The 14,540-nt window shown below is 40.6% G+C and overlaps 1 protein-coding gene across 4 annotated transcripts in view; it reads right to left on the reverse strand.

Annotated features, from left to right (window-relative positions):
* Positions 1–14,540, reverse strand: part of ADAMTSL1 (ADAMTS like 1) — a 507,559-nt gene that overhangs the window by 186,097 nt on the left and 306,922 nt on the right. For all 4 annotated transcript variants that reach the window (XM_087926578.1, XM_087926579.1, XM_087926577.1 and 1 more), the window contains one exon: positions 8,101–8,337. In XM_087926578.1, coding sequence (XP_087782704.1) covers positions 8,101–8,337 — 237 coding nt within the window. The remainder of the gene's footprint in view (positions 1–8,100; positions 8,338–14,540) is intronic.

The following is a 14,540-nucleotide window of genomic DNA, read 5'->3' on the forward strand; positions in this document are numbered from 1 at the left end:
AAGATAATGAAATGCAAAGACCTGCAAATGGAAATGGAACAATTGTGTCAAAGAAAAGCCAAGATATTACTATATTAATAGGCGCCTTGATTGCAATCCCAAAACACCTAGAACCCCATCTGTACACCACTGGCATTGACAAAATCACCAACGGTCAATTGCAAAAGGCAGTTTTACTTGGCAGTTTTACATCCTGCGACTATACCATCAAAGATCAATATCTGCCTATCCCAGATCCTTGGAAAGGACTTGATAGGTGGATAAAATGTCAAATCCAGTCTGAATATCTGGCTGACTGTGCAATGAACCAGTGGCGCAGTGGTTAGAGTGCAGTACTGCAAGCTACTTCTATTGCAATTTGCCAGATTGAATCCCACCAGGCTCAAGGTTGACTCAGCCTTCCATCCTTCCGAGGTGGGTAAAATGAGGACCCAAATTGTTGGGGGCAAGAGGCTGACTCTGTAAACCACTTAGAGAGGGCTGTAAAGCACTATAAAGCGGCATATAAGCCTAAGTGCTATTGCTATTACTATCTTGTTATTTATTGGGCTATGCTGAGCAAATATTTAGCTGGTCTCTTTTCAGGTTCACTTTGAATACATACTTATGCATTCAATTTGCTATATTCCATCTGTGTTTTTAAAATTTCAAGTTCTCGATTTATATTTCCCACATTCCACATTACAGATACACATAAAAAAACTCTTTCAATATTGATACCATGTAATTCCTTGTGGCTTGATGAGGGCATATCATTACTTCCCTGATCCACTCATAGGTTATACACTCTCTCTAAGAGTACTGTGAAAGCTGAGATTTCATCATCTGGCACCACAATTTGCTTAAGTACTTCAATTACATCCATAAAGCTTTCTTGACAGATACACCTAAATAGGCTGCCCCTGACTTATTCTAAAAGTGTTGACGTGGTTCCCTCATATCCGCAAAGACACATCTGCCCTCGGTCTCAGATCCTGGACCCTAAAAGTATATTTTTATAATCATTTTTATTAAAGTTTAAAGATGCAAATATAAAAAAAAAACCTATTACAAACTAAGAAAAAAGTAAATCTGTAAGAAAAAAATTAATCATGCAAAGAAAAAAAATCAAAGAGAAAAGAAATTATGACCATTTTTCATGCTTACAACCAATGCAGCATCTTCATGGTCATGTGATCAAAATTTGGATGCTTGGCAACTGACTTGTATTAATGACCGTTGCAGTGTTCTGGGGTCTGGTGATCATTTTTTGCGACCTTCTGATAAGCAAAATCAATGCGGAAGCCAAATTCACTTAACAAACAAGTACAGTAAGAAAGCTCATAAAATGGAGCGAGATTTACTTAACAACTGACTTGCTTAGCAACAGAATTTTTGGGCTGAATTGTGGTCGTAAGTTGATGACTACCTGCAAAGATGTGTCATGACTGGATAAGCAAAAATGAGGAAAACGACTGCACTGTGCAGAAATCAAAATGGCTTGGAAATATCAGAATGGAAGCTGAAAATTGAGAACTTTTAGATTAGGGGAGAATCTAGACCAGGGGTGTCAAACTCAAGGCCCACAAACTGCATCTGGCCCACGGGGTGTTTAAATCTGGCCCATGGGGCCAGCCTGGAGATAGCAAAGGATCGGCCCTCGGTGCCTCTGCTAGCGAAAATGGGGTGTGGGGGGCTGCAATATCCCAGTGTCATGTGATCAACTTGTGCAACCTTTTGACAAACAAAAAGTCAATGGGGAAGCCAGATTCACTTAATGACTGGGTTATTAACTTATCAACTGCAGTGATTCACTTAACAACCGTGGCAACAAAGGACATTAAAATGGGACACAACTCACTTAACAACTGTTTAGCAACAGAAATTTTAGGCCGATTGGGGTCATAAGTCAAGGATTATTTCTACTAGCACCTTAATGGGTTCCTAAGGTGCAGAAAGATAAACTTACAAACTGAACATATTGACTGAAAATTGACCTGATGAGGATCTAACCTTACACACTCAAAGAACCGTTTGGACCCATTTTCCACAGAAAAGAAAACACCGGGAGCCACAAAACCCTTCCAGTGCCTGACTATTTCCTGAGCAGCCACAAAACTAGCATTAAACATTCTGTTTTCTTCCAAAATTTTTCTTTTCTTGGATTTATCCGTGGTTGGCCTAGCAGGGATTGAAAAGCTCAGTAAATCGCGTGCTGGCGGTGTCGCACATTGGCAGTTGTGACGCATATTTTGAGTGACAGGAAGCCGCAGCAGAGGGATGAAAGAGCCATAGGTGGCTGGATTAGATAGTTGAAAAAGAAGAGGGGGAGTAGAAAGATGAGGTAACGGACTTGCTTAAATCTCTTGCAGCTTATTTTAAACCTATTGGCAATTTATTCTTATCCCTTCTAGAAGGCAAAGTACCGTTTTTCTGAGGGAATGTACAAGACTCCCACTGGCCCAAAATAAATACCAAACACTATTCAAATTAACGAGAAAGGAACTTGGTCTTTCTTCACTCCAAACAGATCAGTGAATGATTCTTAGGTTTGGCTGTTCTGTGTGGCAAAAGAGCCATGATTCTTTCTTTCTTTCCATTCTTTTTTTGCACAACGTTGTGAGTCTGGCTCAAGGCACCAAGCGTATCAGGATATGGGAATCATTTGGGGTTTACATCTTCTTCCGATCCTCCTTCAACATCCTTCCTGCTCGCCTGACAGAACCACACAGGCATGCACAAGCCACAAGGCGTTTTAGCTTTTGAATAGGTTGTGTTTTCCTAAGTAGTGGTGCTAAAATGCCACAATCCATGCAGTAGGGATGCGGGCCAGAAGGAAGAGAGGGAAAGGAAAGCCATTGAGCCTCGGTGTGTGTGGATTTTCCTTTTATGATTCCTCCTGGCTAGGAGCCTCGTTTTCCATTAGGAAAGGAATTTTTGTCATATTGCGTTAAGTAGAAAAGAATTTGACCAGATGCGAGAACAAACTCAGTATCCACATACCTGCAAGAAGTTAATTGAGGATACTTTTGATAAACTCACACTTTTGATAAAAGGCTGTACTCTGCAAATCTATGCACTGGCAGGGATTGGCTGGGGACAGCAGAGTATATACGCTCCCCACATATCTTTGCACAATTCCCAGATCTAAGGTGTTCTCACGAAAGTTTGTTATTTAAACCCTTTTTGGCTCTGGATCAGTTCATCAGAACCTGAACTAAAATTGGGGCTAGATTAGTTTTTTTAAAAAATTGGCTTTGTTGTTGCTTCAATACACCGACAGCTCCTGAAAGTAAGCAAATCCTTGCTTAGTATCCGGCCATCTTAAACAAACCAGCTTTGCCATGAACCTGGCATTAACTCTTGCAGTTAGTTTATACCAGGATCACAATCCTTGTTAAAAAAAAGAAAAGAAACTGCTGGCTTTGATTCTCGAAGCTGACACAAGCAACCAAAACCTAACTTCATCTTCCTTTCAGACTCTAATTATTCTACCATTGCTCCCACAAACCTGAGCCCAGTATTGGACATACTAAATGAGAGATGCATCTTTCTCTGTATATAATTAGACTTAATGGTATATTTCAGGGGTCCCCACCCCAAAGCCCTGGGCTGTGGCCATTTGGAACCAGGCCGCACCAGCAGTGGGTGAGCATTGCTCGCACGCGCAGCTCCACTTGTGTGAATGGCAGACATGTGCTTGCGTGCGAAGCTCCATTTATGCAAGTGGCAAGAGCACATGCTGGATGCTTGTGCAAATGGAGCTGCATGTGCAAGCACACCCCTGCTGCTTGCATGAGATCATCCCCCCTGCCCCTGCCACTGCTGCCATCGCCAGTTCACAAAGCCAGAAAGCAGTGGTGGTATGCTACCGGTTTGGCCCGGTAGTAAAAATCACACACAATCACCCACTGAACCGATAGCAACCAAGATAGGATTCCACTACTGCCAGAAAGGTTGGGGACTGCTGGTATATATGACAATAGGTGGAAAGTACACAGTTCCCACTAAAGCCAGCATTTTAAGTTTGCGTTAAAGTGACATAAGCACCCATGGTGTGTGTGTATGTGTGTAATTATGTAATGTGCTTCATGATGTAAACTCCATTCTATAATTCTGTATATCACATCACAACACAAAAGACATATCAAATGCACATTTCAATCATTTGGGGTCATCACATTAGTGACATCAGATCAAAGCAGTGGAATATGGTTTCTCCCATTCCTCCCAATTCCCAAGGACATGAATACAAAAACATATGCTATCACGAAGGTTATTATTTATTAGCATGTTTCTAGGGAGTTATTTAGTCAGAAAGGTGTGTCCTGCAATTGGATTATAAAGACTGTCCAGCCTTTATGGTTGGGCTAACAGTTCCTCAGCTAATTAGATAATGGTCCAGATGTACATCTTGTGCTAAGCCAAAGCATTTTGGCTAAGTGGGAAGGACAAATTAAAAATACAGTCCTCTTAAATGTCTTATTAATCAATTGCAAAACAGCTCACAAGGGTCACAACTATCATGTTTTACCCAGAGGCCATTGTGTGAAATCAAAGAGAGAAGTCCCTGTTCCAATTCATTATTAGCTAAGATAGATGGAGCTGTCCATTATGGATCACATTCAATGAAGCCTAAACATCTTCCTTAACAATCAAGATATTCTTTAGGTCAGAAGATCATTAAAAGAAATAAACTAGGGGGGAAAAAGAACCCAAAGAAATAGAGATGAGATTCAGTTCAAAGGGTATTAAAATGTCAAGTATTAAGCAGGGTTACGGATGAGCAAAACCATGAAATCTGGATCTGTTGCTTCAGAAAACCTCAACAAATCTGCTTCTTAAGCTGCTTTTTAAAAGCTAGGGTAAATTCATATTCAGCCTAAAGTTTGGAACTAGACATTATATAAAATAATTGCAGTGTATTATTACAAATATAAGTGAATACAATGCATTTGGATAAAAGTTGTTATTTATAAAATAAATACAATAGATACTGGGGTTTATAAACACAATGATGATAGCCCATCATAAACAATCCTTCTTCTTTCTTTAACTTAGTTATCAATGGGCACTGGAGTTTACATTTCTCAATACCTTCAGGGAATTATTCTACACTGTCATATTATTTCACTCTTGATTCCAGAAAGCACTCCACTATCATGATGTGGCATCTTTTTGAGAAAGCAATTGCAAGAATAATTTTTCCAGTTGTTCTATTTAAATAAACAGTCGATTAAAACACAATGAATGAATAAACAAATGTTTGTGTGTGTATGTGTGTGTGCAATGAATGAATGAATGTGTGTGCGCGCATGTTATTGGACTTTTTATGGTTCCTCCCTTGATCCATTAACTTCCCATCTTTTAACCCATCATCACTAATTTTCCTTGGAGGAAAGAAAAGAAGGCTGTGAATTCTAGATCAGAGTTTTTGTTCCAGTTTGTGGCGCATGAATCAGTATAATCTACAATTTTGCCCTAATGTACTAATGGGGATACCAGCATTCTTCTAGATTTCCTGCACTGAAATTATAAAAGTAAGGATTATTGGGGGATGGATGCCATTCTCCAATATTGGATGCCGAAGTTAGGACTGTGCATGTTTTAAAAATAATGTTGAAAGTTTGGTCTAATTTGTTTGCAAAGGTTAACACCTCTCATCTGCTTATTAAGAAGGCTTCACTTTTTCAGCTTCCAAGTGAGTTTAAAAAGTTATAACATTTAATATTGCATTATTTTTTTACAACTTGACATGGAAAAGATCAGGTCATTTCATTATCGAAATGTGCAGAGCTCTATTATCTATAAAACTAGAGCTTCCCTATAAACTTTGTTATGGTAAACTTTCTCCAAAACAATGAAAAAGGTATTTCATCTCTTCACCTAGCGTAAAAGTATGCTTGCTTCTCTCATGTCACCAAATGTTTCTGTCCCGATTTTTAGGAAATTACTACACAAATAAATAAGTTTTATCTGCCATCTGGAAGTGGGTTCTATAAATTCCGAGGAACACATTCACTGATGATATCAGATCTATTTGAGACTCTAATTATATGGGTCACGTTGTAAAAGTAACAGGGCCTTCCTAAAGCTGTAGACATTTCCATAATGCATTTATTCCAAATACTGTACTAATGAGGAAGAGGGTGGGTAAAACTCCAGTTTTTAAAAACATTCTGGATTTATGGAGGCTCTTGTCACTTTTCCCCAAAGATTAACTGTCTTTAAGTGTTATTCTTCACGAATTGGGAGAAAAGTATTATAGCATATACTACTGATTCCTATTTCGCCAAAAGAAGTAAGGCAGTTGTTGGTCTGATACTGGACAAATTAATAAAGAAACTGACTTTATTTATCCTCCTGCTGACATCACCTACTGCAGGGGTGTCAAAATCACGTCATCACGTTGTCGTCATGACATATCGCAACTTTTCCCTCCTTGGCTAAAATGGAGATGGGCGTGACCAGCGGGTGATGCATCCGGCCTGTGGGCCGTGAGTTTGACATCCCTGGCTTACTGGAGTTAGAAGCAAATAAACCAGTCACTGCTCTTACTGTTTCGTGAGAGAAGATAGATGAATTTAGGCAAGCGCTTAGAAAGGCTACACTGCAGTAGCGGCTAACCTTTTTGGTCTCCTGGCCAAAAATTGTGTGTGCGCTCGCAGGCGTGCGCTCACATGCCAGCACCCAGAAGGCCATGTGTGCAGTCCCCCACAACCCCTGCGCATGCGCACACGATCCCTCCCCCTGCCACCACCTTACCTGCAGTATGTCTCCCAGCTGATTTTCAGGCCTTTTTCAGCTTCCCAGAGGCTTGAGGGAAGCCTCTGCATCCTTTGCAGGGCGAAAAAGGGGCCCGTTTAGTCGCTTCCGGTATTTCCGGAAATACAAGAAGTGATGAAACAGGCCTATTTTTCATCCTGCAAAGCCTGCAGAGGTTTCCCTCAAGCCTCTGGGAAGTCAAAAAAGGCCCGAAAATCAGCTGGGAAGAGTGCGCATGTGCAGTGAGGTAAGTTTGCCTGGGGTTCGCATGCCTGCACAAATGGCTCTGCGTGCCACCTGTGACATGCGTGCCACAGGTTCGCCATCATGGCTATATTGTATTCACCTGACAAACTGCCCAAAAAGCAGATCACATGTGAGGACTATTAGTTAGGTTATTTCTGAAGAAGTGCAGTGTCCCACAATAGTCCACAGAAAGGTCCCAGAGATGAGGGAAAGATGGAACGGAGAGATTGTTCGGTTGTTCAACTAATGTCAAGGAAATAGCAGCAAGTAGGAAAAATGGCACGAGGTGGGGCAAAATTAGGCTCCTCCCACTCTCCTCCCACAGAAGCAGCGGCAGAATATGATTCAACTGAGATTCCCTGCAGCACGATACTAGCATTTTTTTGAAAGAGAGTCAACTTTAAAAAAAGGTTTATCATTCTTTCAGTAGCAACACTTGTGCTTGGAGAAAAGGAACAAGGCTACCTTAACATTGGGATCGGTTAATATCACTTTGGGCTGCCTTAGGCTGGGGATGAGATGAAGGTAGTGTCATGAGAAGGCCAAGTCATAAATAATGGTCCCAGGGATCAAGGCACAAATATCAGGGGCATGACTGCCATCTCAGTGGAGCTACATAAACAATACATTACAGCCGGGGGGAAAAACGGAAATATAAGTAACCTAATAAAGGATAAAGAAATTTGAAAGTTATCAATTAAATTGAAAAAAAAAAAAAGAAGAAGCTTGTCGTCAAATCCATGATAGAAATAAAAATATAACCAATTCTGGAAGTGGCATGAATACTTAAAGACAAGAAAAATGAATGGCACACAATTGGGAGGGCAGGATTGGGTAAAACATAGATAACCAGTTTATCCAGGTAGTCCTCATTTAGTGACAATTGTGACCAGCACTTCAGTTGTTAAATGAAGCAACTGCTAAGTGAACCACACTTGTTTATGATCAGCTTTTCTTTACTTTATAAAGCAAAGGTCATAAATGTGAGGATTGGCGAAAAATTACTTTTTCATCGCAGTTGTAACTCGCAGTCGTTAAATGAGGAAGTCACTAAACAGGGACTACAGTGTAAGCTGAAAGAAGGAGAAAACGAAACAATGCATTCCTTACCTGGCACAAGCCGCTAATGCACATGTCTAGTGACTCTGTGTAACATCGGGTTCCATCCAGGACTTTAGGTGCCAGTTCCACAATAAGGTTGGTCCCCTTTGCCTGGCACCTCAATGAACACGGGTTGTCAGGATCATTAGGGACAGGAAGCCATTCATAAAACTGTCCCTGATACTTGACATCGTTGTGTGCTGAACACTGCTGGGTACGAAAATCACCTGCTTCTGGAGGGCAATCCTAAAAACAAACAGGAAAAAAGTCAAAAGTCTACCTAAGTCTATTCAATATAATGTTCTCTGATACGAGCTGGAAGCAACAATAACTTTAAGAAAATTGAACATTGAAAAAGGCATTGATTCCAAGACACCAGTGTCTGTCCTTCTAGCAACTGGTTAATAAGCCAGTGTGCAGAGAAAGAAACAATTAAAAAAAACTCTGGAAAACCTGTTCACCAGTGGCAACAATTTTTATCTAAAATAGGGGTGTCAAACTCAATTTTATTGGGGGCTGCAAGGCAATCGACAAAGTAGACCACAACCTACTTTTTGGTAAGCTAGAAAAAAGTGGAATAGATAGCACCACCACTAGATGGACTCACAACTGGCTGACAAACCATACTCAATGAGTAGTCCTTAATGGGTCTAAGTCTACATGGAGGGAAGTAAGCAGTGGGGTGCCACAAGGTTCCGTCTTAGGCCCAGTACTTTTCAATATCTTCATGAACGATTTAGATGAGGGAATAGAAGGGGAACTTACCAAATTTGCACATAATACTAAGCTGGCAGGAATAGCTAACACCCAAGAAGATAGGCTCAAGATCCAGGTGGATCTTGACAGACTAGAACACTGGGCCATAACTAACAAAATGAAATTCAATGTAGAGAAAAGTAAAGTCCTACACTTAGGCAAGAAAAACCAAAAGTACACATATAGACTGGGTGAAACCAGGCTCAATAGCAGTAACTGTGAGAGGGATCTTGGAGTCTTAATGGACAACCAGCTAAATATGAGCCAGCAGTGTGCAACAGCAGCCAAAAAAGCTAATGATATCCTAAGTTGTATTAACAGAGGGATACAATCAAGATCAATGGAGTTACTAATACTACTCTATAAAGCCTTAGTAAGACCACACCGAGAGTACTGTGTCCTGTCATAAAAAAGATGTTGAGACTCTAGAAAAAGTGCAGAGAAGAACAACCAGGATGATTAGGGGACTGGAGACCAAAACATATGAAGAACGGTTACAGGAACTGGGCCTGGCTAGTCTAGTGAAGAGAAGGACCAGGGGAGACATGATATCAGTCTTTCAATATTTGAGGGGCTGCCGCAGAGAGGAAGGGGTCAAACTATTTTCTAAAGCACCCGAAGGCCAATAATGGATGGAAACTGAACAAGGAGAGATTTAACCTGGAAATAAGGAGAAACTTTCTGACAGTGAGAACAATCAACCAAAGGAACAGCTTGCCCTCGGAAGTTGTGGGAGCGCCATCACTTGAGACTTTCAAGAAGAGATTGGACTGCCATCTGTCAGAAATGTTGTAGGGTCTCCCGCTTGGGCGGGGGGTTGGACTAGATGACCTACAAGGTCCCTTCCAACTCTGATTATCTGTTATCTGTTTACCCCTGTTTAAATTGACACAGAATCATCAAAGTTTTCATGGCACTTCCACTAGACCTTCACATGTAATAGTATAATTTTAAGCATTCCTACTGAGAAGAAAATTGCACAGAATTTGTCGGGTTCCTGTAAGAAAACAGGCAACGGGTTGTGACCTATTTATCACTGAGAAACAAGTAGAAGTGAATAGCAAGAGAACAACACTCTAGTTACAGCACAAGAAATGGTTTGCGGCTACTCTCAAAAAATGTTGCCTGTTTTTCTTCTGACTTTGCAAGGATGAAGTATTTCTTCTGACTTTGTAAGGATGAAGAAAGACATATATAGACCAAGCCAACTTTTATTTTCCTTTGAAAATGGATTTTTTTTTGAAAAAAAGGGGAGGGAAGAATCACAAAAATTGCTTGATTAAAGTGTTTGTTTACTTAAGCATTCTTTGTTAGCTTTGCTTTCCAAAAGGACCTAAATCAGCCAATAACGCAGTATGAGCCAGAAAAACACTATGTATATTTGTGTTACTTCAGTCTAATACAAGCAGAGAGTTTTACAATCCACAGCATCAGTAACTCTTCATTTTAAAAAAAAATTAACTTAAAATTCCTTTCCTTAATCTATCAGGAGGAGTACTTCTGGATACAACTTAACTTCTTTAATTTGTGCTAATATTAATAAGGACTGCCCAAATATTTTGGTGGATTGTTTAAAAGAAACCAGGGAGAACAAGATAATCTAATTTACAGTAGCCTTGAATATTAACTTACAGAAGTACTTAACCATTTTATTTGGTCAAAGTTTAATCCATCCTTCATTGTACTATTTTAATAGAGACTATCAGTGAATACAATATTTGACTGCTAATATTTTCAAAGCATAGAATCACTTTCATGTCTACTTAAAAGGATATCCCATTGAATTTAATTAAATATTCAATCCTAAAATAAAAACTATTGACTCCTTCATTGATAAGTTCAGATCTTGCAAAATTGACATGGTTGAAAATTGCTTCTGGCAAGTTAGCCATAAATCACTTTAAGCCACTTAGCACATTAAAAATAATCTCTTGCTTCTCCATTCAATTCCATTTATTATTCTGACTTCCTTTTTGGGGGGCTTATATTAAAGTGATCCTGTATTGGCTACTAGCAAAAGAGTTTCTAACAGGGTTTATAGCCTGCCTGATATCACTTTGTATTTGTCCATGGCATACACAGAGCAGATGGCAGAGTCTCCTTCCAGTTTTATCTGAATTTCTTTCCTTTGCCACCTATGCAGAGATTACCTCAGGGGCGGGCTGCTATCGGTTCGCACTGGTTCGGGAAAACCGGTTGTTAATTTTATGGCCAGTTCGTTGAACTGGCAAATCACACACTGGCTGGCCCCGCCCACCCTACCCCTCCCAGGTGTCCCCACATGACCCATTCTGGATTGAAGGTAAGTGCAGAGGTTCAGGGTGGGCAAAAAATGGGCCTTCTGGAAGTTCCAGAAGGCTGGAAACGGGCCAGTTTCTAGTTTCCAGAGGGCCTCCGGAGCCCGGGGAAGTCATTTGCGCCCTCCCGGAGGCTCGAGAAAACCTACAGACTCTTGGCAGGGTAAAAATGCCCCACCCACAGCCTGTTTTTGCTCCCAGACCAGGGTAGTGCAGGAGGCTGACTAGGCCATGCCCACAATGGCCACACCCACCCAGCAACTAGGCAGAGAACTGGTTGCTAATTTTTTTAAGCCCACTCTTGGATTACCTCTTCATTTGAAGGATATAATGCTACTGCTGAACATATGAACCTGCTTCATATTGAGTCAAGTTATTGTAACCACTGAATTAACTGAGTAACAATAAATGTTCCTGAGGATTCGGGAAACATTCTTCTTGGTTCTGCTATGTTTAATGAAAGAAATGCAATCCTGGATCTTTGACATAAGACCTTTTGGCCTTTAAGTCTTCAGCAGTAATCACTTAGGCTTTGTGATGGGTAGGGTATGAGGAATGATGAAATGTTTTTTTTTTTCTCCTGTCAGGAAAGATAGTCTCTGTCATTGTAATTATGACGTATCTAGATAGTTTTTGGGGAAAAAAACAATGCGACTAAACCAGAAAGACAGTACCACATACACACAAAAAAAATCTTTATAATTTATTCAAGAAGCTCATTGAAATTATAGGCAGGGGTGGGATTCTACCAGTTCGCACCTATTCACTAGAACCGGTTGTTAACATTCTAAGCAGTTCGGAGAACCGGTTCTAAGAAGATATTACTGGCCTAATTCTGTAAGGAAGGCTGGAAGGAAACATTCTGGTGTTGCTTATAGAAACTGCCTCTCCATTAACTCTTATTACATTCTTGGCAGGACTAGACTTCCTGTCTCTGGAACTTCTCTTGAGTTGTTTTCCCCTCCTTTGCTGGTACTTTTGCTTGTGTGGAGTGACCATTGAAAAAAGTGACTTATGACCGTTTTTCACACTTATGACTGTTGCAGCATCCCCACAGTCATGAGAGCCAGGCGAGGAGATGCGTGCCCCAATGTGAGTGATATTGAGTTGGCCACACCCAGCCAATAACATGACCACCAAGCCATGTCCACCCAGTCACATGACCACCAAGACACGCTCACCACCTAAGCCATGCCCACAGAACCGGTTGTTAAAAAGTTGAATCCCACCCCTGATTATAGGTAAATATCTTGCTTATTTATTTATGTGGTTGGCCCAGAATGCAGTAGGAGGAGAAACTGAAGTATTCTAATTTGAACTACCCAGAAAAGTGCAGTGAACAGGAAGTCTGAAAAGGTACTTCCTGTTGTCTGCAAATCTCATAATGCTATCAAGTGCTCCTTTTAGCGGAACTGATTCTGTTCCTTCTTAACCAGAATCAGTGGGGATCTGCTTTCATACTTAGAAAAAGCTGCAAAACCCCCTGTGTTGAACATTCAGGGAGTTGAGGCCCAGATCAACCTGAGCATGTAAACAGCCTGGGAAAGTGCTAAAGCAAGTGAAACTTTGTCACAGATTTTTCTTTCTTTCTTTCTTTTTTTAAATTCCATGAGGGTATGGAGTCTGGTTTTATAGCTTGGCTTATTCATGCATCCACAGAGCCAAGCAAGATCTCTTATTTGATTCTGGCTTGGCTGAACCTACAAAACGTTCTGGCTTGTACTGATTTATTTTTATAAAGACAAAAGGTCCAACAAAGCATACAGATATATATACAGAGTTCTCAGTCTAGCTTTGCTCTCAGTTGAATAGGATTGTTTAAGCACTTTGCCTTTTTGTTTTTGAAACCAAAATAATAATAATAATTTAAAAAAGAAACCACACACACGCACACATACATGGTCAACCTAGCACATTCTCAAGACTCTGCGGGTGATCAGGAGCAAAAGTAAAATCCTACTTCTCTTTGATTTTCCTGATTAGAATAATAACAGTTTTAAATGGCCAAATGGGTGTTTGGAGAAGTTTTCTGTGAAACTTAAGCTGCTTGAAGAACAAATGTAAGCACTCTGGAAAGTGTACAGGCGTACTTATGCCACTGGCCCCAAGGCAAGAATGAATACATTTCTATCTCTAGTGTGAAGGGCCAGCACAAACATGCAATATTCTCTCACACGTAAGTTTAACATCTTTCAGTCTTTCCAGCCCAAGACCCACTACTCATTACTTAGCTGCTATTCAAAGCAGGGCTGGGATTGGTTAACTTATTGGGCTTTGCTGTTGTTCTTTAATCAAGTTACCATACTAATTGCAAACCCAAAGACTAAATGGCCTGGCATCCACACTTTTGCAAGCCTTGTTCTTGCAAGTCCTTCTCATCTCTTCTCTTTACAGCTGTTCCAGAAAGGCAGTAGCAGCTATGGGCAGCTGACGTCCCCAAACTCTTTCCTGGTGCCTGGCCAGCACTAATTCCAATCAGGCAGCGAGAACATGCCGATGAAATGATTAATCATTGTTTACTTAATCATGATTGTTAAATAAGCCACAATAATCAGGCTCCATCAGACAGAGCCCCACAATTTCATTTACCTTATTTTCTGGAAATTTTATAGAAAAGAATCACCTTGATGTTGTTTCTGAATACTACAGGGAAGGAATCATTCCAATCTCCGCTCGTACCTCTTTTTGTGTGTGTGTGGGAATGACAGAGTGTACGGCTAAGAAAAGCATGGAAAGGAAAATAGGCATAAACAATCAAGACACAGCATACCAACTGGCAGGTTATCCCATAAACAGAGCTGAGACCAGGTGACAAGAAATCTGTGAAGAAGCATTTGAAATCATTCAGAGAAATTCCACCTTGATTTACTTGAAATGAGGCCGAGAAATTCCACTTGCCATTTCCAAGAGCAGCATTGAACAGGCCTTTTTGGAATCTTTGTAGTTCTTGCCATCTCAAATGTGCCCAGCTGTCTATAGCTTGACAAGGGACAAGTTCTGGTAGAAACAGGGGGTTGTGATAAGGAAAGCCTGCCTATCATTCACTCTGCCTTTTTTTTTTTTTTAAAAAAGCTTTTTAAGTCAAAGTATCCCAGATGCTGAGTTCTTACAGCATGTTGTCCGTAAGCTTTCAGTAGTCCTCTAATATGATCTTCTCTGTTTGAACTAGTCTTTGAAGTTGACTTGAAAGCTACAACTGATGCAAAAAGATAGCAGTCTGCCTGTTGATACATAGGAACTGATACAGCGCATAACACCCAATGCGTTGGCTGTTGTGTGTGAGAGCAGAACTGTAGTCCGAAGGAGAGGATGCGAGTCACTACTAGATGCTTAGGAACAACGTGCCACTGGGAGTATTTGATCTAAAACATTACTGCATTTCCCATGGACACATGA

Source organism: Pseudonaja textilis, chromosome 2 (assembly GCF_049901715.1).
Source record: "Pseudonaja textilis isolate UNSWEBS1 chromosome 2, rPseTex1.2, whole genome shotgun sequence".
In the NCBI taxonomy this organism is placed as follows: Eukaryota; Metazoa; Chordata; class Lepidosauria; order Squamata; family Elapidae; genus Pseudonaja; species Pseudonaja textilis.